The following is a 26,406-nucleotide window of genomic DNA, read 5'->3' as shown; positions in this document are numbered from 1 at the left end:
ATTTATGCCGCCATTATACAAAGTCCAACGTCTGGTCGACCCGTGAGCTTGATGTATTGGAGCAGTTTCCGCTAACCGACGTCCCTCTCCTCTCCTCTCCTCTCCCCCTCCCCTCCTCTCCTCTCCTCTCCTCTCCTCTCCTCTCCTCTCCCCCTCCCCTCCCCTCCCCTCCCCTCCCCTCCCCTCCCCTCCCCTTCCCCTTCCCCTCCCCTCCCCTCCCCTTTCCCCTCCCCTTCCCCCTCCCCTCCCCTCCCCTCCCCTCCCCCTCCCCTCCCCTCCCCTCCCCTCCCCTCCCCTCTCCTCTCCGTGTTTGTCTCATTGAGGCATTACCCCGGTTCACCCTCCTATTGGCCCTTGCTCCTCGCACCTGACATCTCCAGCTCCCTCCCGGTCCCGCCAACCGACCGACGAGCCTTTGGGCAGGTTGAGTTGGGCAGAGTTGTAATATACAGCCAAGATTTGAACACAGAAGCTGGCCATAAAGAAAATGAGGTGTGCCTTGGAGGTGTTTAGAAGTGACCTGACCTTAACTGGGCTGTTAACTGGGAGTGGGGAGGGGTTCTCTTGCTGAGACTTGCCCGGAGTAGATCTCAGCCTCAGCAGAGATCTTCACTGGGATTATTTCAATCAAACTTGGGAGAGAGGAGATGCTTCTGTTTAGAATTTGCAAATGCACGTTGGCGCAGCGGTAGAGTTGCTGCCTCACAGCGCCAGAGACCCAGTTTCCATCCTGACTACGGGTACTGTCTGTACGGAGTTTGTACGTTCTCCCCGTGACCTGCGTGGGTTTTCTCTGGGTGCTTTGGTTTCCCTCCATACTCCAAAGACATGCAGGTTTGTAAGTTAATTGGTTTCTGTAAAATTGCACGTTGTCGCTGGTGTGTAGGATAGTACTCGGGTACGGGGTGATCGCTGGTCGGCACGGGCTCGGTGTGCCGTAAGGCCTGTTTCTATGCTGTATCTCTAAAGTCCAAAACTTAAACAACAGAATGAGTTGGAGTCTGAAGAAAGGTCTCGACCCGAAACGTCACCCATTCCTTCTCTCCAGAGATGCTGCCTGTCCCGCTGAGTTACTCCAGCATTTTGTGTCTACCTTAGAATGAGTCGGCGGTTTGTTTGGAGCTTGTGGATACAGGTCTGATCTCTACCCACCCAAGGAAGTGGGTACGTGATGAAGGAGATGCAACATGGTCCTGATGGTCACAGGGTTGATACTTTTTCTTCCACGTCCGCCCATTTTACCAGCTGCAATTCAGCAGTGTCACAGAAAATTATTTCCCCCAGTGAGAAAAAAATAAACATAACTCTAGTGAGATCAGCCGTTCATGCAAATATGCCAGACTGCAGTTTGTACATTAATCATTTTATTGATTGTTATTAGAACATAGAACATTACAGCACAGGAACAGGCCCTTCAGCCCACAATGTTTGTACCGAACATGAACCCAGGTTAAACTGATCTCATCTGCCTGTACATGATCCATATCTCTCTGTTCCCTGCACTTCCTTGCGCCTATCTCAAAGCCTTTTAAACACCACTATCATACCTTCCTCCACCACCACCCTGGCAGTGCGTTCCAGGCCCCCACCACTCTCTGTGTAAAAAGATTTGCCCCACACATCTCCATTAAACTTCTCCCTACTCACCTTCTGCCCACTAGTGTTGGCCATTTCCACCCTGAGAAAATTGTTCTGACTGTCTACTTTATCCATGCCTCTCGTGGTTTTATACACTTCTATTAAGTCTTCTCTCACCCTCTGACGTTCTAGGGAAAACAATCCAATTTTATCCAACCTCTCTCTGTAGCTGAAAGTCTCGAATCCAGTCAGAATTCTGGTAAACCTCCTTTGTACTCTCTCCGTAGCCTCCATAGTGGGGTGACCAGAACTGCATGCGATGCTCCAAATGCGGCCTAACCAAAGTCCTACAGAACTGCATCATGACATCCTGACTTCCAATCCCCCTAGCATACCGTTCCCCTTCTTTCCAACTCTATCTACTTGTGCTGCCACTGTTAGTGAGCTATGAACTAGGACTCCAAGATCCCTCTGCACATCAATGCTGTTAGGAAATGCAACATGGTTCCGACATGGGTGGCAGGTTGGCACTTAAGTCCAACGTCAGCACATTTTGCCAGCTGCTTTGCTGCAATTTCACAAACAATTATATCCCCAGTGAGAAAAAAAAACATAACTTCAATGGGATCAGCCATTAATGCAAATACATAGGTAGGGTCTGAAGAAGGGTCTCGACCCGAAACGACACCCATTCCTTCTCTCCGGAGATGCTGCCTGTCCCGCTGAGTTACTCCAACATTTTGTGTCTATCTTTAATGGCTGCAGTTTGTACATGGGTCACTTTATTGATTGTAATCATGCATTGCCATGTTTATAAATGTGTCTCTCTCTTCAATAACCAGGCCCAGTTTTCTCACATCGGAGCATCCCTCCATTCCAGGACCCCGTACATGTACAGAGTACCCGAGGACACCCAGCTGGCCTTTCTAATAATAAACGGCCTCTACTGCATCCTGCCACAGCTACTTGCCCTCCGATGTGTCAACAGCCCCGAGTTTTTCCTTAAAAGGAAAGAAGACCCAAAGACCAAGTAAACCCTCGTTGTACTAAATGTTTTATTTTTCTGCCCAAATATGTATAATTTGCTCATTAAATGGATAGGCAGATTAAATATTAGTACATTTACCAGTAGGGAAATGGTATTAGTGCCTTGTAAATGAAGTTAATTTTCTATTTTGCTATTAATACTGGTTTATTAACTAAATATACTATTGTGCAAAGTTGTAGATTTGTGTATTTAAGAGCAATCAATACATAAGTGCCAAACACCATGCACTTATTATGCTTTTGCCAATGATTTTAGCTGCAAAATGCCAAATGCTTATCCTGTGCAGTAGAGTTAGTTGGCAATTTCAGTGATAACCAGGGTGGGAAATGTAAATGTCAAGGCGAAGATAGACACAAAATGCTGGAGTAACTCAGCGGGACAGGCAGCATCTCTGGAGAGAAGGAATGGGTGACGTTTTGGGTTACATAGAAACATGGAAACATAGAAAATAGGTGCAGGAGTAGGCCATTCGGCCCTTCGAGCCTGCACCGCCATTCAATATGATCATGGCTGATCATCCAGCTCAGTAGCCTGTACCTGCCTTCTCTCCATACCCCCTGATCCCTTTAGCAAAAAGGGCCACATCTAACTCCCTCTTAAATATAGCCAATGAACTGGCCTCAACTACCTTCTGTGGCAGAGAATTCCACAGACTCACCACTCTCTGTGTGAAGAATTTTTTTCTCATCTCGGTCCTAAAAGACTTCCCCCTTATCCTTAAGCTGTGACCCCTGGTTCTGGACTCCCCCGACATCGGGAACAACCTTCCCGCATCTAGCCTCTCCAACCCCTTAAGAATATTATATGTTTCTATAAGATCCCCCCTCTGTCTTCTAAATTCCAGCGAGTACAAGGTTGAGACCACTAGCATAATCAAGGACCAGTCTCACCCCGGTCACTCCCTCCTCCCCTCCCAAGAGGCAAGAGGTACAGAAATTTGAAAACGCACACCTCCAGATTTTGAGACAGTTTCTTCCCAGCTGTTATCAGCAACTGAACTGTCCTGTCACTAACTAGAAAATGGTCCTGACCACCCATCTACCCATTGGAGACCCTTAAACTGGCTTTTATCAGTCTTCGCTAGACTTTACCTTGCACTAAACATTATTATCCTCCATCCGTACACTGTGGACAGCTTGATTGTAATCATGTATAGTTCTTTTGCTGACTGGATAGCACGCAACAAAAATCTTGTCACTGTACCTTGTTACAAGTGTGACAATACTAAACTATTGATCTGAAATGCCATCTATCCATGTCCCTCCTCAGGTGCTGCCTGAACCGCTGAGTTGCTGCAGTAGTTTGAAGTTTAATATTCGGCTGCAAGGGCAGTGAATGAACTGATGTGAGAATGGAATTACATTACAGATTCTACGATGTAGCTGTGAGGTGACTCTCTGCATGCTGGGCCCAGAGAGGATTTGCTATCATAATTTCATAAGTTCAAGGAGTCTACTCTGCCATTCGATCATGGCTGATCTATCTTTCCCTCTCAACCCCATTCTCCTGCCTTCTCCCCATAACCCCTGACTCCCACACTAATCAAGTATCTGTCAATGGCTGCCTTAAAAATACCCATTAATGACCTTCACCGCCATCTGTGTTTCCATAACATTCCCTCCATCCTTCTGAATGTGTCTAACAGGAGGTTTTCATTAAATGTTGTACCTTTTATCCTGAATCTAGAGTGCACGGCTTGATTGTAATCATATACAGTGTTTACTTTGACCGATCAATGGTGGGAATGTTCATAAGTGATGTGTGCAGAATTAGGCCATTTGGCCCATCAAGTCTACTCCGCCATTCAATCATGGCTGATCTACCCTTCCCTCCCAACCCCATTCTCCTGCCTTCTCCCCATAACCCCTGACACCCTGCGTAAAGAAACACCTGTCAAATCTCCACTTTAAAAATACCCAATCAAGCAGTAGGCCACATTGGACGCGGGGATATTCTGAAACCGATGTGATCCAGGAGAGCTGACAGTCGGCAGGGGGTGGAGATCGATCAGCTTGCAAAGTCCTCAGGAACCACCTTAGTTTAGTTTAGAGATACAGCGCGGAAACAGGCCCTTCGACTCTGTGCTGACCACTAGCACTATCCTACACACAGGGGACAAGTCTTACTGAAGCCAATTAATCTACCAACCTGTTCGTCTTTAGAATATGTGAGGAAACCGGAGCACCCAGGGAAAACCCACGTGGTCACGGGGAAAAATGCACAAACTCTGTACGGATAGCACCTGTGGTCTGAAGAAGTAGTCTCGACCCGAAATGTCACCCATTCCCTCTCTCCTAGATGCTGCCTGACCTGCTGAGTTACTCCAGCATTTTGTGATACCTTCGATTTGTACCAGCATCTGCAGTTATTTTCCTGCACCCGTGGTCAGGATCGTAGCCGGGTCTCTGGCGCTGTTAGGCAGCAACTTTACCGCTGCACCGCCTCTTCTGCAGAGACTATGGTAAAGACATAAAGACATGTGGCACGGTGGCGCAGCGGTAGAGTTGCTGCCTTACAGCGAATGTAGCGCCGGAGACTCAGGTTCGATCCTGACTACGGGCGCCATCTGTACGGAGTTTGTACGTTCTCCCTGTGACCTGCGTGGGTTTTCTCCGAGATCTTCGGTTTCCTCCCACACTCCAAAGACGTGCAGGTCTGTAGGTTAATTGGCTGGGCAAATGTAAAAATTGTTCCTAGTGGGTGTAGGATAGTGTTAATGTGCGGGGATCGCTGGGCAGCGCAGACCCGGTGGGCCGAAGGGCCTGTTTCTGCGCTGTATCTCTAAATCTAAATATTTCAAGAATCCAGCATACAGAGGTTAAATAAGCTGCTGCTTCCTTCAGCCAGATTTGCCCCTCAATCTTCATCCAGCCCCTGATCAGACAGGAAGCGATGAGTTGAGGGGGATGTCAAGGCCCAGGTTACTGTGCAAGAGTTTAATCACTATTCTGGCAATAAGATTTTGATCTAACATTTCTGCATATCCTCTTGTGGCTCATGTCAAAAGTTGTCTTTTACGGCTGCTGTTACTGCAACATTAAAGACTGTGGTATATGTATATCAGTGTGAGGTTGAATTGTTGCCTTAAGATTGATGGAGGTGCAGTTACTTTAAGGTATAGTGTTGCCTAGGTAACCACTCCACCATTCTATGCACCAGTATCAATTGCTTCAATAAACCATGTGTTTCCCTGATGCTCCTGGTTTGTGACTTATATTATACTCAGTACAAGTACACTACACTGGCAAGGAATATTCACAAGGATGTTGCCAGGACTCAAAAGGCCTGAGCTATTGGAAGAGGTTGGGCAGGCTAGGACGTTACTCCTTGGAGCGCAGGAGGATGAGGTGTGAACTTGTAGAGGTGTTTAAGGTCGTGAGAGGATTAGATAGGGTAAACGTCTCGAAGATAAGACACTAAATGCCGGAGTAACTCAGCGGGACAGGCAGCATCTCTGGAGAAGGAATGGATGACATTTGGGATCCAGACCATTCTTCAGACTCAGCAAGTCAGACAGCATCTGTGGTGAGAGAAACAGAGTCGACATGTAAGGTCGTAGAGCCTTAATCAGAAGGGTCTGACAAAGGGGGTTTTGACCTGAAATACTAGACCCTGCTCTCTGTATCTTCCCCTTTGCTCTACCTATTGTACGGGTTTTACATGATTGCATTTGCTTATGATACTATCTCAACTGATTGGACAGCATGCAAATTAAAGCTTTTCACTCTCCCTGTACACTGTAAATTGCTTGATTGTAATCATGTATTTTCTATCCGCTGGCTGATTTAGTTTAGAGATACAGCGCGGAAACGAGCTCCTTTCGGCCCACCGGGTCTGAGCCGCCCAGCGATCCCCGCACATTAACACTATCCTACACCCACTGGGGACAATGTTTACATTTACCAAGCCAATTAACCTACATACCTGCACGTCTTTGGAGTGTGGGAGGAAACCGAAGATCTCGGAGAAAACCCACGCAGGTCACGGGGAGAACGTACAAACTCCGTACAGACGGCGCCCGTAGTCGGGACTGAACCCGGGTCGAGGGCGCTGCATTCGCTGTAAGGCAGCAACTCTACCGCTGCGCCACCGTGCCGCCCAAGCACACAAGAAAACCTTTTCACTGGACCTCGGTACACATGACGGTAATAAAGCTAAACCCAAACCTCTGTTTCTCTTCCCACAGATGAGGCCTGACCTGCTGAGTAATTGCAGCATTTTCTGTTCTGAACTTGGAGTTTCAGCATCTGTGTTTCTTTACACATAGTAACTGTGAGGTTCCTGTGGGCAATGAAAGAGATGGTTTTCATTAAAGTCAGGGATGCTTAGCTCAGCTTTTGGTTTTGGGGAAATCTGGCCTCAACCCCTCAATGAATTCACGTCCACTGCATCATACAAGTGCTGATTATGTCGATGAGTTTATCTAAGATTTATTTCCAGCCTTGATAAAGAATTTGGTGATTCAGCGTTGAAAGAGTTAAATAAGCCAGCAATGCCATTTAATTTGCTGACTAGATTTACAAATGAGCGATGATGAAAGCAGTAACTCAGTACAGTGTGTCCTTCAGCTAAGTCACCAATCCATGTTCCCCAGAGATGCTGCCTAACCCGCTGAGTTACTCCAGCACTCTGTGAAACGTCACCTATCCATGTTCCCCAGAGATGTTGCCTGACCCGCTGAGTTACTCCAGCACTCTGTGAAACGTCACCTATCCATGTTCCCCAGAGATGCTGCCTGACCCGCTGAGTTACTCCAGCACTCTGTGAAACGTCACCTATCCATGTTCCCCAGAGATGCTGCCTGACCCGCTGAGTTACTCCAGCACTCTGTGTCCTTCAGCTCCCCCCTGTGGTTCAAAGAAACAGGGACAACGTACATTTTATAACGTGGTTTCAAACACAAGACACCAACTCACTGCATGTGAATGTCACACTAAATTTGACTTTGTGCAACATATTTTGGCAGTTGGCTAAAAACTTATTGAAAAAGATCATATCTTGCATGGAATGCTGTGCTCTTTATCCGTTATCTGTGCACTGTGGACGGCTCGATTGTAATCATGTATAGTTTTTTCTCTGACTGGATAGCACGCACACAAAAGCCTCTACCATGTTTCTCGGTACACGTGACAATAATAACCTAAACTGAACTAGGACTCAATGAGTCTTTAAGGAATAGAGAGAGAAAGACTGGGAAAAAATACAGACTGCTGGAGGAACTGGATGGTGACGTGGAGAGATACAGAACCAAACACAGGCAGGTGGGACTAGTGTAGATGGGGTATGTCAGTCAGCATAGGCAAGTTGTGCTGAAGGGCCTGTTTCCACACTGTATGACTCTGCAACACTAATGCCAAGTCCTGGTCTAATGTTTTGAACATTAATATCAGCTTTAAAATAAGTAACACCAACATACATGCATTCCATTAATTTTATTCTACCAGACAGTCATTTCTGAACAGCAGTAGAACAGACATTTTTGTGTAAAGATACTAAATAAATGCTTAAAAAATCCCATAAGACAAATGGCACGCGGAAGAATAAAACTAAGCTGAGTACAAGAAAAAGACGTTTATTTTTCACATTTAAAGCAAGCATCAAAAATAAATATTGTATCCTCTCTCAGTAACAGAGCAGCTAGGCGTTTATAAGAATGAAGTACGGTAAACAGTGCATGGGATTGCTGCTCAGAACAATTCAGAAGAGGGAGAATATAAAATACATGATGTTTTCGTTGTGGTTTACTGACGGGCATGTGAGCAAAATTATAGTTGGTAGCACAATGAAGGAAAGCCTGCACAGACTGCTGATGCCAACACTGACAAAAGGAATGATTGTATGTAAAATGGCCATCCCTGGACAGCCACCTCCTGCTCCTCCCAGATTAGTGGCCAGAATTCAGATGATCGAAGTCTGAAAGGAAAGATTTAGACAGTTAAAACAAATGCTACAGGTGCTGGAAATATGAAACAAATGCCCTCCAACTCTAGGCCCACTGTCTTCCTGTCTCCTACTACATCCTATCTTTATCCCGCCCCCCTCCCCTGACGTCAGTCTGAAGAAGGGTCTCGACTCGAAACATCACCCATTCCTTCTCTCCTGCGATGCTGCCTGACCCGCTGAGTTCCTCCAGCATTTTGTGTCTACCTTCGATTTGAACCAGCATCTGCAGTTATTTTCCTAAACAAAACTCAAATATCCCTGAAACACCCCTAACTTGCAGATATAGTGTGTAGGAAAGATGCAGGTTGGCACCGAAGACAGACACAAAATGCTGGAGTAACTCAGAGGGTCAGGCAGCATCCCCGGGGGAAAGGAATAGGTGACGTTTCGAGTCGAAACCCTTCTTTTGACCTGAAACGTCACCTATTCCTTTTCTCTGCTGAGTTCCACAAGCATTTCGTGTCTATTGTAAATATGGCGTTAAAAGCAGAAAGTGCTGGACACACTCAGCAGATCAAACACCTTTGGAAAGATAAACAGAGGTAATGACCTTGCAATCTATAGTGATGACAGACATCACTCCCACTAGAGTCTGAAGAAGGGTCTCGACCCGAAACGTCACCCATTCCTTCTCTCCAGAGATGCTGCCTGACCTGCTGAGTTACTCCAGCATTTGGTGTCTGTCTGTGATGACAGACATATCAGACTTAACCTTCAGTAGTTCCTGAAACAGAGGGTTTTACCGTGTTTGTCAACATCTGGAACGTATTTCCAGTGAGTTGATGCATACTACAAGCTGTGTGTCTAATTTCAACAGAGATGGGTGGCACAGTGGTGCAGTGGTAGAGCAGCTGCCTCAGAGACCCAGGTTCAATCCTTACTACAGGTGCTGTGCGTGCAGAGTTTGCACCTTCTCGCTGTGACCGCGTGGGTTTTCTCCGGGTGCTCCGGTTTCCTCCAACACTCCAAAGACATGTAGGTTTGTAGGTTAATTGGCATGGTAAAATTGTAAAAATTGTCCCTAGTGTGTGTAGGATAGTGTGTGTGTGCAGGGATCGCTGGTCGGTGCGGACTCGGTGGGCTGAAGGGCCAGTTTCCGCGCTGTACCTCTTAAGTAAACTAACTAAACTAAAGTAATAGGATTCACCGAACCACAGAAGAGAGCTCTGGACCATCTTATTGGTAGGAAGTTCATCTCTCGTGAAGAACAAGGACTTAATATAAATAGAATTGAATGAAACTAAAAGTTGGCTCTGAATTAAAAAACGTTTTTAACATTAAACACATTCTTAAGTATTAGTACATCACCAGTATGGTCCAAATGGCACTTCTGCCTATTCTATAAAGGCAGCCAATATTTATTTGAAGGAGAAAGTTCAAACAGATGATGATTTATCCCCCTTTCACGGACTGATCCCAAACCACCAAACATTGAATAAATCTCTAAACTATAAACCATTTGTCACGTCCTAACATTAATTCATAATTTTGACATTCTTTGAATGTGAAGGATAAGCAAACTAAATTAAATATCTTTCTTTGGTGTATGTGGTGCTTTTTGTTCTTTTGAGTTTATTCCCATTTATCAACTTTCTTTTCTCGGAGTCATCATTGTTTTCAAAAAGTTACTTCTTTAGTGGCATAGGTAGGGTGGTCAGAATCTTTTTCCCAAGATGGGGGGGGGGGGGGGGGGGAAATCAATGAACTAGATGGCATACCATTTACCCACACCATCATCTCCCAAGCACAGCACACAGCAAACAGCATACGTTTGATGGCACTGGGCCTGTACTCGCTGGAGTTTAGAAGGTTTAGGGGGGACCTCATTGAAACTTACAGCAAAGTGAAAGGCCTAGACAGAGTGGATGTCAAATCAAGACAAGTCACATACACATACACGATGTGCAGTGAAATGAAAGTGGCAATGCCTGCGGATTATGCACAAAAAAGAAAAAAAAAATGCGGAGAGGATGTTTCCACTGGTGGGAGAGTCTAGGACCAGAGGTCACAGCCTCAAAATTAAAGGGCGCTCTTTTAGAAAGGAGGTGAGGAGGAACCTGTTTAGGAGTTAATCTGTGGAACTCATCGCCACAGAGGGCAGTGGAGGCCAAGTCAGTGGATATTTATAAGGCAGAGATAGACAAATTCTTGATTAGAACGGGAGTCAAGGATTATAGGGAGGAGACAGGAAAATGGGATTAGGAGGCAGAGATCAGCCATGATTGAATGGTGGAGTAAACTGGATGGGCCGAATGGCCTAATTCTACTGCTGGAACTTGTGACGTTTCCGTTACCTCCTCGTTCATCTGCTTTGCATCCCCATGCGCCTCGCCTGTTTCCGAGCCACTTTTGTCCTCTTCCCCCTTGACGTTCTGGTCACCCTTGTCCAAACCCTCCTGCTCAGCCGACTTCCGAAGCTGCTTCACTGACTTCTGGGAAACACAATCAACAGCGACACCGATGGGTGGAGCAGAGAGACCATTTATCCCCACCCCCACCCCACCACCACAGCAACGATGATCACACTTACAAAATTCTTAAGGGGTTGGACAGGCTAGATGCAGGAAGATTGTTCCCAATGTTGGGGAAGTCCAGAACAAGGGGTCACAGTTTAAGGATAAGGGGGAAGTCTTTTAGGACTGAGATGACAATAGACAATAGGTGCAGGAGTAGGCCATTCAGCCCTTCGAGCCAGCACCGCCATTCAATACGATCATGGCTGATCACTCTCAATCAGTACCCCGTTCCTGCCTTCTCCCCATACCCCCTCACTCCGCTATCCTTAAGAGCTCTATCCAGCTCTCTCTTGAAAGCATCCAACGAACTGGCCTCCACTGCCTTCTGAGGCAGAGAATTCCACACCTTCACCACATCCACTGACTCTCCCCTGTCACACTGTGGAATTCTCTGCCACAGAAGGTAGTTGAGGCCAGTTCATTGGCTATATTTAAGTGGGAGTTAGATGTGGCCCTTGTGGCTAAATGGATCAGGGGGTATGGAGAGAAGGCAGGTACAGGATACTGAGTTGGTTGATGAGCCATGATCATATTGAATGACGGTGCAGGCTCGAAGGGCCGAATGGCCTACTCCTGCACCTATTTTCTATGTTTTTTATGTCTATCAGTACGGGCGTGAAAGGTTACGAGGAGAAGGCAGGAGAATGGGGTTGAATTACTGTCTGCTTGTTGAAATACAAATATATGTTATACATACATAATACGAGGATGTTGCCAGGACTACAGGATGTGAGCTATAGGGAGAGGTTGAGCAGGCTGGGTCTGTATTCCATGGAACACAGATCTTATAGACATGTACAAAATCAAGAGAGGAATAGATCAGGTAGATGCACAGAGTCTCTTGCCCAGAGTATGGGAATCAAGGACCAGAGGACATAGGTTCAAGGTGAAGGGAAAAAGATTTAATAGGAATCCGAGGGGGTAACCTTTTCACACAAAGGGTGGTGGGTGTATGGAACAAGCTGCTGGAGGAGGTAGTTGAGGCTGGGACTATCCCATCATTTAAGAAACAGTTAGACAGGTTCATGGATAGGACAGGTTTGGAGGGATATGGACCAAGCGCAGGCAAGTGGGACTAGTGTAGTTGGGACATTGTTGGTTGGTGTGTGCAAGTTGGGCCGAAGGGCCTGTTTCCACACTGTATCACTCTATGACTCTAATACACATATACAATATATATTTATTTCTATATATTTTTCTATTAATGTATATGGATGTGTGTGTATATACATATACACACACAGATACCACACACACACATATATATTTCACACCAATAACACCATAATTAACAAAAAAGTACACACACACACACACACATTTCTATCTTTTTCTCTAGTTTAATCAACTATTAAAGGCACACGTGCCATTTCATCAGTCTTTCCATATTTCTATCATATAGAAACCTGTAAAAACTGTTAAAAATGAAGCAGATAATTAAAAAAAATTAACTTGTTAAGAGTTTGTGCTTTCTCCCCGTGACCGTGTGGGTTTTCTCCGGGTGCTCCGGTTTCCTCCCACACTCCAAGGACATTCAAGTTGGTAGGTTAATTGGTTTTGGTAAAAATTGTACGTAAAAAGTGTGCGTGTGTGTGAGTGTGTGTGGGATAGTGTTAGTCTACAGGGGTCGCTGGTCAGTGCGGAATCAGTGGGCTGAAAGGACTGTTTCCGCACTGTATCTCTTAACTAAATTAAAATTATTAAGAATAGATTAGTGAATAAATCCCAAAACATATATCATTCCAAAAACGAATATAAAATGAGGTAAGTTAAAGAGAATCATTTTATATTTCCTTAAATTTCAATTGAAATTAGTGAGGTTTGGGATGTGGGAGGTGATTTTCAGAAGCAGTGAGCTTGTTGGTCAAAGCCATGTGGAGCCCAGTGCACAGTGAACAGTCTGATGTTCAGAATCTGTCCGTAAGCCCTTGATTTCTGCATTTGACAAGGAATGCATTTAAATGACCAAAGGGTGACAGTTCCGTGCAGAGCTGCTGGAATTAAGCCAGTGTGATCCAGCCAGCGGCTGTTTCCTCGGGAAAACATTTTCTCCCCTTTTGTTCATTGAAATTTACACATTAAACGTTGCAAGTGACCATTTTGAATCTGCAGCAAACCATGCAAAGTGAGCTCAAAATGTCTGCTGATTTCTGTTCATGATGTTTATCATTATGCTGCAAGATTGCGTCTTGTGCAGTGAATCGAGACACAAGCTTGAGTTCACGACAAGCACAGCCGATTTATAAATGATAATAGCTGCACCCGCTGCCGCACACAACATGGCCTCTCGAAAGATTTGATAATTTGCTGCTTTATTCACCCTTTCAGAATCTGTGGACAAAGAGATTGCTTGATGGTATTATACTGAGAGTGCCAGCAGGTGGCAGCACCACTGTGCATCTCCATTGTAAACAATGACCTGGTGTTTTCCTGACAGAAGCAAGATTGGGATCATCACTCCCTCCTCAGCTCAATGTTTTTATTGCCTGGAAGTTACTGGAAAAGCTAATGATGGGGCATCCCGGGAATTTAGTGAACCACAGAACTGACAATCTACCTCCAAATAGGGTGTGATTTACAGTCTGGGAGAGAAAGGGTGAGGGGGAGGGAGAGCGAAAGGGGGAGGGAGAGAGGGAGGGAGGGAGAGAGGGGGGGAGAGGGAGGGGGAGAGGGAGGGGGAGAGGGAGGGACGGACGTTGGGAGGGACGGAGGGAGGGTCGAAGGAAGGGACGAAGGGAGGGAGGGAGGGAGGGGGAGGGGGGGGAGGGGGAGAGGGACGGGGGGGGGGGGGGGGGGAGTGTTAAAGCTGTGATCAATAGAGTTCTTAAACAGCAAGAAAGCATGAATTAAAAAAAAAATTGTTTAACTCTAATAGACAATAGATGCAGGAGTAGGCCATTCGGCCCTTCGAGCCAGCACCACCATTCAATGTGATCATGGCTGATCATTCTCAATCAGTATACATTTATTATTTCCTAAATAGGTATTGGTATTGGGTAAGTTTGAAGAATGGGTCTCAACCCAAAACGTCACCTATCCATGTTCTCCACAGATGCTGCCTGACCCGCTGAGTTACTCCAGCACTCTGTGAAACACCACCTATCCATGTTCTCCACAGATGCTGCCTGACCCGCTGAGTTACTCCAGCACTCTGTGAAACACCACCTATCCATGTTCTCCACAGATGCTGCCTGACCCGCTGAGTTACCCCAACACATTGTGTCCTTTTCCGCAGTTGCTTGTTTCTACATATTTGGTATTGGTTTATTATTGTCAAACTTATCGAGATATAGCGAAAAACTTTCTTTGTGTGCAATCCAGTCAAATCATTCTACACACGAGTCATGTATGAGTCAAGCCACACACAAATACAACAGGGAGGCACTGTGGCGTAGCGGTAAAGTTCCTGCCTTACGGCGCTAGAAACATGGGTTTGATCCTGACTACGGGTGCTGTCTGTACGGAGTTTGTACGTTCTCCCCATGTGCTCTGCTTTCCTCCCACACTCCAAAGACGTGCAGGTTTGTAGGTTAATTGGCTTGGCATAATTGTAACAATGTCCCTAGTGTGTGCAGGACAGTGTTAGTGTGCGGGGATCAGCATTTTGTGTCTTTTTCCAGAGATCTCCTGATCTAATCTCTAAACTCTTCAATTTCCTTACTTTAAGTCATAAAACAATAAATACTGTGACTTGGACACAAAATGCTGGAGTAACTCAGTAGGACAGGTAGCATATCCGAAGAAGGATTCCAACCCGAAATGTCACCTAATCTTTTTCTCCAGAGATGCTGCCTGTTCCGCTGAGTTACTCCAGCACTTTGTGTCAATCTTCGGTATAAACCAGCATCTGCATTTCCTTCCTGCACAAATACTCAGACTTATCTTGAGGGACATCAAATAAAAAAATTCACAACAGTGTTATTTGGGAAAGACTGTGGGACACTGGGAAATGGTGAATACCAGAGACCAAATACTTTAGAATCACTCTGGAAACTCAGCACTTAAAATGGAGGGGAATTTTAAATGAGGTGATGAGCTATTGTTACAAGAACAGGAATTTTGAAGGCGACTCGATCAGCAATAAAGGGAATAGATGGAGAAATGCAAATGGCCACAGATTTTAAAAGGACCGTATGATTTGCTGTCGTGCTTTGACATACTGATATGACCCCAACAGTAGATTAAAAAAACTTCAATTAAGTTGTTCCAAAGGTTCAGTAGAAACCATTTAAATATTAAATATTCTGGGTGGGATCAATTTTTGAACATTCGTTCCATGCAACTTTCATGCAAGCAGAAAGTAATCTTAAGCAGGCTTTCAACAGAAAACATTCAGACATCGAACTTGATGCTATCATGAGAGAACATGGAAATTCACGGTCAATTCTTTTTACCTTAAGAGCAGCTTTTTTCCGTTTGGAGCCTGCTTTTTCATTTTTGCCCTTGGCCTTTCCTTCTTCATCCATTATCTCTGCCCCTTCACCATCACTGCTGGCATCGGCAGTGTTCCCCCCTTCTCCTTCCGTCTCCGAAGAGCTCTGCTGTTGTATCGCCTGAAACAAAGAACACAGCAAGGTAGCAGAAAAATCACACACGCTCGCAAAATGAACAGCAGAAAAAATAAAACCGCCCATTTAATTGAATAGAATCAATATCGTCATCAATTGACAAGTCACAGTGAAGTTCTTTGCTTGCGTACCTTGCCAATGGTACGCAAATAGTTGCCTATAAAGGGCGCTTACAAAGTTACAAACTCCCACTCCCCCGTGTCAATTCCCCCCTTGTTCTTCCCCCCTCCCCCCTGGCGTTCCCCCCATGCCGGGTCTTCCTCCTTCACGTTAGTCCCCTCACACCGGGTCTCTGTTGCTCTCCCCCCCCCCCCCCACAGTGGCTAAATGTGAACCTCCGAAATCTATGACACATTAGAGGCAGGAAACATGTTCCCAATGTTGGGGGAGTCCAGAACAAGGGGCCACAGTTTAAGAATAAGGGGTAGGCCATTTAGAACGGAGATGAGGAAGAACTTTTTCAGTCAGAGAGTGGTGAAGGTGTGGAATTCTCTGCCTCAGAAGGCAGTGGAGGCCAGTTCGTTGGATGCTTTCAAGAGAGAGCTGGATAGAGCTCTTAAGGATAGCGGAGTGAGAGGGTATGGAGAGAAGGCAGGAACGGGGTACTGATTGAGAGTGATCAGCCATGATCGCATTGAATGGCGGTGCTGGCTCGAAGGGCTGAATGGCCTACTCCTGCACCTATTGTCTATTGTCTATTGTCTATGCTTAATTTAAAACACAAAGTGTTTCTTCAGTCCTGACATTTCGGGTCGGGCATCTGCATAACTGCATCTGCATAACTGCAGCAATGTTGCGTTGCGATAGTCCCTGCTTCAACTACCTCCTCCGGCAGCTCATTCCATACACCCACCACACTTTGGATGAAAAAGTTACCCCTTAGATTCCTATTACATCTTTTCCCCTTCACCTCAAACCTATGTCCTCTGGTTCTTGATTCCCCTACTCTGGGCAAGGGACTCTTGTATATCTACCCGATCTATTCCCAATTGCAAACTCAGAAAACAAAAATAGAAACACGATTGTAAATAAACAGTGTGCTTCCTATTGAGAAGCATGATTGATGCCAGGAAATACAGGCGGTAAACCTGTAGGGAATAAATTGTGCCAAAGAAAATATTTACAATTTCTATCATTTTTAATGCAAAATGCTTCACAATAAAAAATAAAGTCTTATTTGAGTTGCAGCGAGTTATATTGAGTTGCTGAAGTAATTAAACAGTTTCAATAGTTCCAATCAACCTGATAAGAGAGAACAAATCCCTGTGGGTAATATGGAGACAGAAGGAACTGCAGATGCTGGAATCTTGAGCAAAACACAGAGTGCTGGAGGAACCCAGTACCTCCACAGATGCTGCCTGACAAGCTGAGTTCCTCCAGCACTTTGTGTTTTGCTCAAGGTTGCAGCATCTGCAGTTCCCCATGTGTCTGGTTTCAGGTTTACGTTGTTGTAACAAGAGCATGTACATGTGGGAAAGAACTGCAGATGCTGGTTTAAATCAAAGGTAGACACAAAATGCTGGGGTAACTCAGCGGGACAGGCAGCATCTCTGGAGAGAAGGAATGGGTGACGTTTCGGGTCGAGACCCTTGAAGGGTCTGCCTGTCCCGCTGAGTTACTCCAGATTTTTGTGTCTATCACCTGTTAAACATTTCTCCTGTAATTCCCTTCATTTCCTAAAATTGGAATTTGTACTCCCATTGACCTCCCATTGCTTTCCCAGATGCCCACCCAAAGCAACATGGTCGTTGTGGTTTTTGTTCAGGTCATCTACAGAGACCTGGAAGGAACTCGCCATGTGGCTATCTCCTTGATCTGCTCATCTCTCCAAATGATCACATTTACATTGGCGCCTGATTCAAAGTGTAGCGTGTACTATTACTGGGCTGTAGTTATTCACAAAATGTTGGAGTAACTCCAGCATTTTGTGAATAAATACCTTCGATTTGTACCAGCATTTGCAGTTATTTTCTTACATTACTGGGCTGCAAGGCTGGTTCAGCCTGTTGATCAGCCATGATCACATTGAATGCGGTGCTGGCTCGAAGGGCCGAATGGCCTCCTCCTGCACCTATTATCTATTGTCCATTGTCTATTCCATGCCTTGCTGTCCATTCTGGACAAACCCATGCACCAGGGATTACGGGGAGAACGCAGGAGAATGGGGTTCAAAGGGAGAGATAGATCAGCCACGATTGAATGGCGGAGTAGACGATGAGCCGAATGGTCTAATTCTGATCCTAGAACTTATGAACACACACACACACACTTGCAAGCATACACTGGTATGTATATATTCCTGCCAAGCTGCTTAAGAAAATCCTGAATTAATGCACTTGGGAGGAAATTCATTCTCTGTCTTCAGAAAACTGTTTCTCATAATGTTCTATCCTGATATAGTCACGAAGGAGAATGTACAATATATGTATAAGAAAATAACTGCAGATGCTGGTACAAATCGATTTATTCACAAAATGCTGGAGTAACTCAGCAGGTCAGGCAGCATCTCGGGAGAGAAGGAATGGGTGACGTTTCGGGTCGAGACCCTTCTACAATATATGTATTGTTTATTATGGTGTTTACACCTATCTGTGTGTGTGTGTGTGTGTGTGTGTGTGTGTGTGTGTGTGTGTGTGTGTGTGTATATATATATAAATAAAAAATGTATTATTATTATTATTATACACACACACACACACACACACAGATAGGTGTAAACACCATAATAAGCAATACATATATTGTACAATCCCTGTTCCAGACGTACACTGGCCCCATCCCCGAACTCTACCTCCGCTACATCGACGACTGCATTGGTGCTACCTCTTGCACCCATGCAGAACTCACTGACTTTATACACTTCACCTCCAATTTCCATCCTGCCCTTAAATATACCTGGACTATCTCTGACATCTCCCTCCCGTTTCTGGACCTCACCATCTCCATCACAGGAGAAAAATTAGTGACGGACATTTATTACAAGCCCACCGACTCGCACAGCTATCTGGACTACACTTCTTCCCACCCGGTCCCCTGCAAAAAGTCTATCCCCTACTCCCAATTCCTCCGTCTACGCCGCATCTGTGCCCGGGATGAGGTTTTTCAGACTAGGGCTTCCGAGATGTCCTCGTTTTTCAGAAAACGGGGCTTCCCCTCCTCCATTATAGATGAGGCTCTCACTAGGGTCTCTTCTACATCCCGCAGCTCCGCTCTTGCTCCCCATCCCCCCACTCGCAACAAGGACAGGATCCCCCTCGTTCTCACCTTCCACCCCACCAGCCAGCGGATCCAACATATCATCCACCAACATTTCCGTCACCTACAACAGGACCCCACCACTGGCCATATCTTCCCATCCCCTCCCCTCTCTGCATTCCGCAGAGACCGTTCCCTCCGCAACTCCCTGGTCCACTCGTCCCTTCCTACCCAAACCACCCTAACCCCGGGCACTTTCCCTTGCAACCGCACGAGATGCAACACCTGTCCCTTTACCTCCCCCCTCAACTCCATCAAAGGACCCAAACATTCTTTCCAGGTGAGACAGAGGTTCACCTGCACCTCCTCCAACCTCATCTATTGCATCCGCTGCTCTAGATGTCAACTCATCTATATCGGCGAAACCAAGCGCAGGCTCGGCGATCGCTTCGCTGAACACCTGCGCTCGGTCCGCATTAACGCCACTGATCTCCCGGTGGCCCAGCACTTCAACTCCCCCTCCCATTCCCAGTCTGACCTCTCTGTCATGGGCCTCCTCCAGTGCCATAGTGAGGCCCGCCGGAAATTGGAGGAGCAGCACCTCATATTTCGCCTGGGCAGTTTGCGGCCCGGTGGTATGAACGTCGACTTCTCCAACTTCAGATAGCTCCTCTGTCCCTCCCTTCCCCTCCTCCTTCCCAGATCTCCCTCTATCTTCCTGTCTCCACCTATATCCTTCCTTTGTCCCACCCCCGACATCAGTCTGAAGAAGGGTCTCGACCCGAAACGTCACCCATTCCTTCTCTCCCGAGATGCTGCCTGACCTGCTGAGTTACTCCAGCATTTTGTGAATAAATCGATTTGTACCAGCATCTGCAGTTATTTTCTTATTGTACATTTGTATATGTGTGTGTAATATCTATATATATAAATAAATTAGGCACGAAAAGCTGGAGTAACTCAGCGGGCAGACAGCATCTCTGGAGAGAAGGAATCTCTCTCCGGGTCAAGACCCTTATACAAACAATAATAGTGCAAAAACAAAAACACTGCCTCCCAGTCTGTGTGGTTCAGAGCTTATTTCGAAGGTTGCAGTGTATAACAGTTGTTGGCTGTGGGGAGGAAGTTGCTCGGTTGGTGGTGAGGGTTTGGTGGGACTTCCAGTGTATCTTAATGTTCTGATTTCTAAATCAAGATCCCTCCTGTTTAAACCCTTTGTTGGAAGCATATTATGGTACCTAGAGGGACTGGGACAGTGCCCAGGACAGTCACAACAACACATTATATCCATGCAATAGATGCTTTGGCCCAGGGCAGAGTCCAACTCACCTCTATTGTTGCTGCCTGTTCAGACCAAGTCTCTCAAGCCATTGCTGCCTTTAATTGGACAGGCCACACACATGCTTCAGACGATGAACTGATACAACTAAAATATTGGCAAAGTTGGTATATTCAACTACAATGTTGGTACCAAACACAATGGCAAGTTAAACCAATCTCGTCTAGCTGCATATGAGGCCCAGAGCCCTCTAAAATCTTCCTATCCAAATCAGCCCAAATGTTTTTTTAGAAGTTGTAATTGTGTTCGCTTCTGTTGCTTCTCCCGGCAGGTCACAATCAGCCGGAAGAAGGGTCCCGACCCAAAACACCACCTATCCTTGCTCTCCGGAGATGCTACCTGACCTGCTGAGTTCCTCCAGCACTTTGTGTCTACTGCAGTTACTACGCCCCACAGCAGTGTGTTATTGCCACAGGTTCAATAGATGTATTAAAGATAATGAGGTTACCTTTAAACTCATTCCGGGGCCAACAAATGTGAACCTGGATATTAAAAAGAAGTCTGCTAGATTTTGGATCCTTTAGTACTGTATTCTTTAGTTTAGTTTAGTTTAGTTTAGAGGCGCTGTACATAAACAGGCCCTTCGCGCTCCGCCCCCACCCCCCAGAGTCCATGCCAAATAACCATCACCCGTACACTAGCTCAATCCTACACACTAGGGTCAATTTATAAAAGCCAATTAACCTACAAACCAGCACATCTTTGGAGTGTGGGAGGAAACCGGAGCTCCTGGAGAAAACCCACGCGGGTCACGGGGAGAATGTACAAACTCTGTACAGACCGCACCCATAGTCAGGATCGAACCTGGGTCTCTGGCGCTGTGAGGCAGCAACTCTACCGCTGCGCCACCGTGCCATCCTAAAGTGCCACCCTACTGTATTCTAGATTCTGAAAATGGTCACTTAATGAAACAAATCTTACTCGAACAAAAGCCCATGGCCAAAACTAATGTAAGTTATCGATGAAGGTGTGTGCCTACAGTTGCTATGGTTAAAAGTCTTTAGAGGCCAGGTAAAGAGATTTTCGAGAACCTGTGAAGTGGAACAAGATAATAAAAGAAGGAAGATGTTGCAAATGTTTCAAAGAACTGATTTTAGACTATCATGCTTCCCAGGGGTGAGTCAGCAGCGTTAGAGGGAGATAATTGACGGAAAATTGCCTTTCATTACAATTAACACATTCATAAAATCCCCCAGAAGGCAAGAGAAAAGGTCTCTTGGCAGAAGAGTAAAAGAAACACAGGTGCGATGGCAAGGAATCAAAAACTCAGATTAAACGCTACGAATAAATTTATATGAGAAAATAAGAAACCAATGAACAATAGTTCAGTTTAGTTTAGTCTAGAGATACAGCATGGAAACAGGCCCTTTGGCCCATCGAGTCCGCACCCACCCCATACACTAGCACTAACCTACACACACTAGGGACAATTTACAATCTTTTTTTTCCCCAAGCCAATTAATCTACAGAAATGTACGCTTTTGGAGTGTGGGAGGAAACCAGAGCATCTGGGGAAAACCCACTCGGTCAGAGGGAGAACGTACAAACTCCGTACAGACAGCACCCATAGTCAGGATTGAACCTGGGTCTCTGGTGCTGTAAGGCAGCAACTCTACCGCTACGCCACTGTGTGGGAAAGAGTGATACAATGTGGAAACAGGCCCAATCGTTCAACTTGCACACAATGACCAACATGCCCCATCTACGCTGGTCCCACCTGCCTGCAGTTGGCCCAAATCCCTCTAAACCTATCCTATCCACCTACCTGGCCAAATGTCTCTTAAACGTTACGATAGAACCTGCCTCAGCTACCTCCTCTGTAGAACTCAGAGAATCTGGTCCCTATGCATACAAATAGCCATGTGCCCCTGCTCACACATAGAAACACTTTTGGTCATTACTGCTGACCTGACTTTGTAGTTAGATGGAGATCTTCAAAGTGAATTAAGGCATTCTTAGACATTCTGAGAGTGAGGAAAGGCAGCAACGATACTGCTGCACCACTGTGCTACCCCATCTCTAGAAATGAAAACTAATTTCTCTAGAATTTTTTCTAGAGGTGGGAAACATTTTTTTCACCCAGAGAGTTGTGAATCTGTGGAATTCTCTGCCACAGAAGGCAGTGGAGGCCAATTCACTGGATGTTTTCAAGAGAGTTAGATTAAGCTCTTAGGGCTAACGGAATCAAGGGATATGGGGAGAAAACAGGAACTGGGTACTGATTTTGGATGATCAGCTATGATCATATTGAATGGCGGTGTTGGCTTGAAGGGCTGAATGGCCTACTCCTGCATCTATTTTCTATGTTTCTATGTTTCTAAAACATGCTGTATTCTGATCCTTTCATGGTTCTGATGAAAAGTCACCGATTTGAAACCTTAACATGTTCCTCTCTCCACGGACAAAGTTTCTTTATTTCCGATCTCCAGGATGTGGAGCTCTTTTGTGTTTTCAATCACTCTGCTTGCGGCTGGCCTGACCACTAGTACTTTTGAGTCACCTTACATTAATTAAACAGTTCTTGCTAATTGCCCATCCAGCTGGAAGGGCAAGGGCCACTTGTTAATCATTTTATAGTCACTGCAATTTAAGATTACTGAATCGATAGAATTTTAATGCAAAACTAACTCAATCCTTCCCTCTGTTGCTCCCATTTGCCACTACCTGTCCTTATTCGATTCCACCCCTCACCTTGATTTCCTATCAGATTCCGGGACCTGTAGCCTTTTGTTCTCCTGAGTTTAGTTTAGTTTGTCATTGTCACGTGTACCGAGGTACAGTGAAAAGCTTTTTTGTTGCGTGCTCTCCAGTCAGCGAAAAGATTGTACATCACCTGTCCATGTTCTCCAGCGATGCTGCCTGGCCCGCTGAGTTACTCCAGCACTCTGTGAAACGTCACCTATCCATGTTCTCCACAGATGCTGCCTGGCCCGCTGAGTTACTCCAGCACTCTGTGAAACGTCACCTATCCATGTTCTCCACAGATGCTGCCTGGCCCGCTGAGTTACTCCAGCACTTTGTGTCTATGTATGAGTACATTACCCAAGTACTGAGGCAGCAACTAACAGTCTTTACCTGATATCCTGTGAACTTGACACCAGGGTTGTTTTCAATCTCCCACAGTCCTTCGTTGAAACCTTTTCGCTTGTTGCACTTCCCAAACTTTTCTTTATATTCTTGGTACGGTAAAAGGTCTTTTGGTCCCAGAAAGGCCCTGGAATAGAAAACTCAGTGACTGATCTCAAATGATTTATTTCCAGTTTCATGGGTTACATACAGTACACATCGGAACATGGTAATGAATGGCTGGCACATCTTTTGCTCAGCGGCACGGTGGCGCAGCGGTAGAGTTGCTGCCTTGTACCGTTTGCAGCCCCAGAGACCCGGGTTCAATCCTGACTACGGGCGCTGTCTGTGCGGAGTTTGTACGTTCTCCCTGTGACCTGCGTGGGTTTTCTCTGAGATCTTCGGTTTCCTCCCACACTCCAAAGACGTGCAGATTTGTAGGTTAATTGGCTTGGAAATTGACCCTAGTGTGTGTAGGATAGTGTTAGTGTGCGGGGATCGCTGGTCGGCATGCACCAGGTGGGCCGAGGGGCCTGTTTCCGCGCTGTATCTCCAAACTAAACTAAATCTGCAGGTTGGGGCACTCTAAGCCCTTGGACCAGTTCTCTGCCATTTATTTCAATTGCTAATTTAAATTGTGGGGTGGCATGGTGGCGCAGCAGTAGAGTTGCTGCCTTACAGCGCCAGAGTTCGATCCTGAATACGGGTGCTTATTTGTACGGAGTTTGTACGTTCTCCCCGTGACTGCGTGGGTTTTCTCCAGGTGCTCTGGTTTCCTCCCACCTTCCAAAGATGTACAGGTTTGTAGGTTAATTACCTTTGGTAAAAATTGTCCCCAGTGTGTAGGATAGTACGAGTGTACAGGGATCATTGGTCGGTGTGGACTCAGTGGGCAGAAGGGCCTGTTTCTGTGCTGCATCTTTGTATCTCTAAAGAAACATTTACTTTTGGGGAAGACGGAACAACGAGAGCTCTATTGGGTGTCAATGACCTTCATCAGCAAACTGGAGGGGAATCTGCAGCCTAATACTTTTCTTCTGAGCTTGTTGGTACTGGGGCCAATTTTAACTATGGCACTTCTAGTCCAGTCAAGATCAACTAATCTGGGGCAGGAGAACAAAGCTGAGACCTATCTTGTTTGTACAAGTCAGTACATAGGTAAACATTGATGGAATAAAACAAGCACAGTATATAACATGAAACCAATACAGGAATTATTACTTACAAAGGAAATTCAAGCACGCCATAAAAACATATATTCTATAATTAATTGGTGCTGTTTATACTAAGCACGCTATTAATAATTGAGTACAGTTTCCTACTTAAACAAGACATGAAGCTAGTTATATTAAGCTGTGAGGGGCGGCACAGTGATGCAGCAGCAGAGTTGCTGCCTTACAGCGCAGAGACCCAGAGATCCTGGCTACGGGTGGCTGTCTGTACGGAGTTTGTACGTTCTCCCTGTGACCTGCCTGGGTTTTCTCTGAGAACTTTGGTTTTGTCCCACACTCCACAGATGTACAGTAGTTTAATTAGCTTGGTATAATTGTAAATTGTCCCTAGTGTGTGTAGGATAGTGTTAATGCGCGGGGATCGCTGGCCGGTGCGGACTCGATGGGCCAAAGGGCCTGTTTCCACGCTGTTTCTCTTAACTCAACAAAACAAAACTGTGAATATTGCCTTAAAATTGAGGAAATATAACTTCATCTAGATATTTAACCTGTGAAGAGAGAATCAAAGGTATACCCGAGGCAGCACCAAAATCATTGGCATCTTCAATGATAGTGATTTTCTTCTTAACACAAGAAAATAGGAGCACTAGAACACCTATAAATGATGTCTCTAATTCTTGTTTGTCTTAGAAATTCATGAAACTCTTCCTCCGAGATTGTGGTAGATTCTTCACCAGAGGCACTGAAATGGTTCAAGAAGGTAGAACACCAACATTTTCTCAAGGTAACATAAAAGATACAGGCATTGCCTAGTCTTAAGTGATTAAGTATATTTTAAGTGATTAAGTTAGAATATGCGTCTGTGTGGAACATTGGAATGTATGGTAATCAATGGTGGACGTAAACATACAATAAACTATCAGTCCCGAAACTCATAATCAAATATCTTAAACAATTCTTACCCATTACATAGCAGGTTATTAATATCAACACATTATCGCAATATTTTTAAGACAGATTCTTGATTGATACGGGTGTCAGGGGTTATGGGGTGAATGCAGGAGAATGGGGTTGAGATGGAGATAGATCGGCCATGAATGAATGGTGGAGTAGACGTCGCCTAATTCTGTTCCTAGAACTATTGGCACTATCTATGAAAGCCACCTGAAAATAAAAATCTTCCCTTAACTCAACTGATTTAATACAAAATCTACAAACCTTTTAGGTTTTTAGATTCACAGTAAATATCTGGCTGGAAATTATTCAAAAGGATTTTATCAGATCTATTCCAGAACTGACCATCACGATTCAGTTTTGGAACAATATTATTTTTTCCTGTTACAAAATAAATAGCACTGTCCATTTTCATCTGTAACTCTACGAGTGTACTTACGTCTCATGAGTTCCAAAGAAGAAAATAGGATATTTATTTGATGGTGGTTTCACAGCTCCCTCCGGGAGCTCATCGATCTGTTCAAAAAGAGAGAGGAATATTTAGCAAGAAGATCACCATGAATGGAAGATTTAGCAGATGATCTTCAACAATGTACACACTCACACGATAAAACCTGTCTAAATGGCAAATTGTATCCATATTTCCAGATAGCAGAGAAGAAAGGCGAGAGAGAGGGGGAGACTCGGAGTGTGAGAGAGAGAGGGCAAATGGGAGAGAGGGGGAGAGAGGGAGTGTGAGAGAGAGAGGGCAAATGGGAGAGAGGGGGAGAGAGGGAGAGAGTTTTATTGTCATATCCCAGATGGAAAAATGAAATTCTTACTTGCAGCAGCACAAAAGAATATGACGGAGGCCATTTGGCCCATCGAGTCTATGCTGGTTAACTGAGCAATTCCATTCCCTCCATTGATTTTCCCTGTAACCAATCCTCCAAACTTTATCATTAATCTTTCCACCCACCAGCATGAGTAATTTAGAATGGCCAATTAACTTGCCAACCTACACATCTTTGGGATGTGATCGGGAACT

The 26,406-nt window shown here is 45.3% G+C and overlaps 2 protein-coding genes across 4 annotated transcripts in view; one reads left to right on the top strand and one right to left on the bottom strand.

Moving 5' to 3' along the window:
• LOC144608905 (transmembrane 6 superfamily member 1-like) overlaps positions 1-5,820 on the top strand; it is a 48,547-nt gene extending 42,727 nt beyond the window's left edge. For all 3 annotated transcript variants that reach the window (XM_078427143.1, XM_078427142.1, XM_078427141.1), the window contains exon 10: positions 2,421-5,820. In XM_078427143.1, the coding sequence (XP_078283269.1) occupies positions 2,421-2,612 (192 nt within the window). In that variant the 3' untranslated portion in view covers positions 2,613-5,820. The remainder of the gene's footprint in view (positions 1-2,420) is intronic.
• A 2,362-nt stretch (positions 5,821-8,182) lies between these two features.
• On the bottom strand, positions 8,183-25,904 carry hdgfl3 (HDGF like 3; the record flags this gene model as incomplete). The annotated part of the gene is made up of 5 exons (XM_078427169.1): positions 8,183-8,539; positions 10,864-11,001; positions 15,480-15,638; positions 23,263-23,401; positions 25,819-25,904. Coding segments are annotated over 5 exons (537 nt in total), but the record flags the coding sequence as incomplete, so codon positions are not given.
• Between the last annotated feature and the right edge of the window lie 502 nt (positions 25,905-26,406).

Source organism: Rhinoraja longicauda, chromosome 33, assembly GCF_053455715.1.
Source record: "Rhinoraja longicauda isolate Sanriku21f chromosome 33, sRhiLon1.1, whole genome shotgun sequence".
Classification (NCBI taxonomy): domain Eukaryota; kingdom Metazoa; phylum Chordata; class Chondrichthyes; order Rajiformes; family Arhynchobatidae; genus Rhinoraja; species Rhinoraja longicauda.
This window is presented reverse-complemented; position numbering and strand designations above follow the sequence as displayed.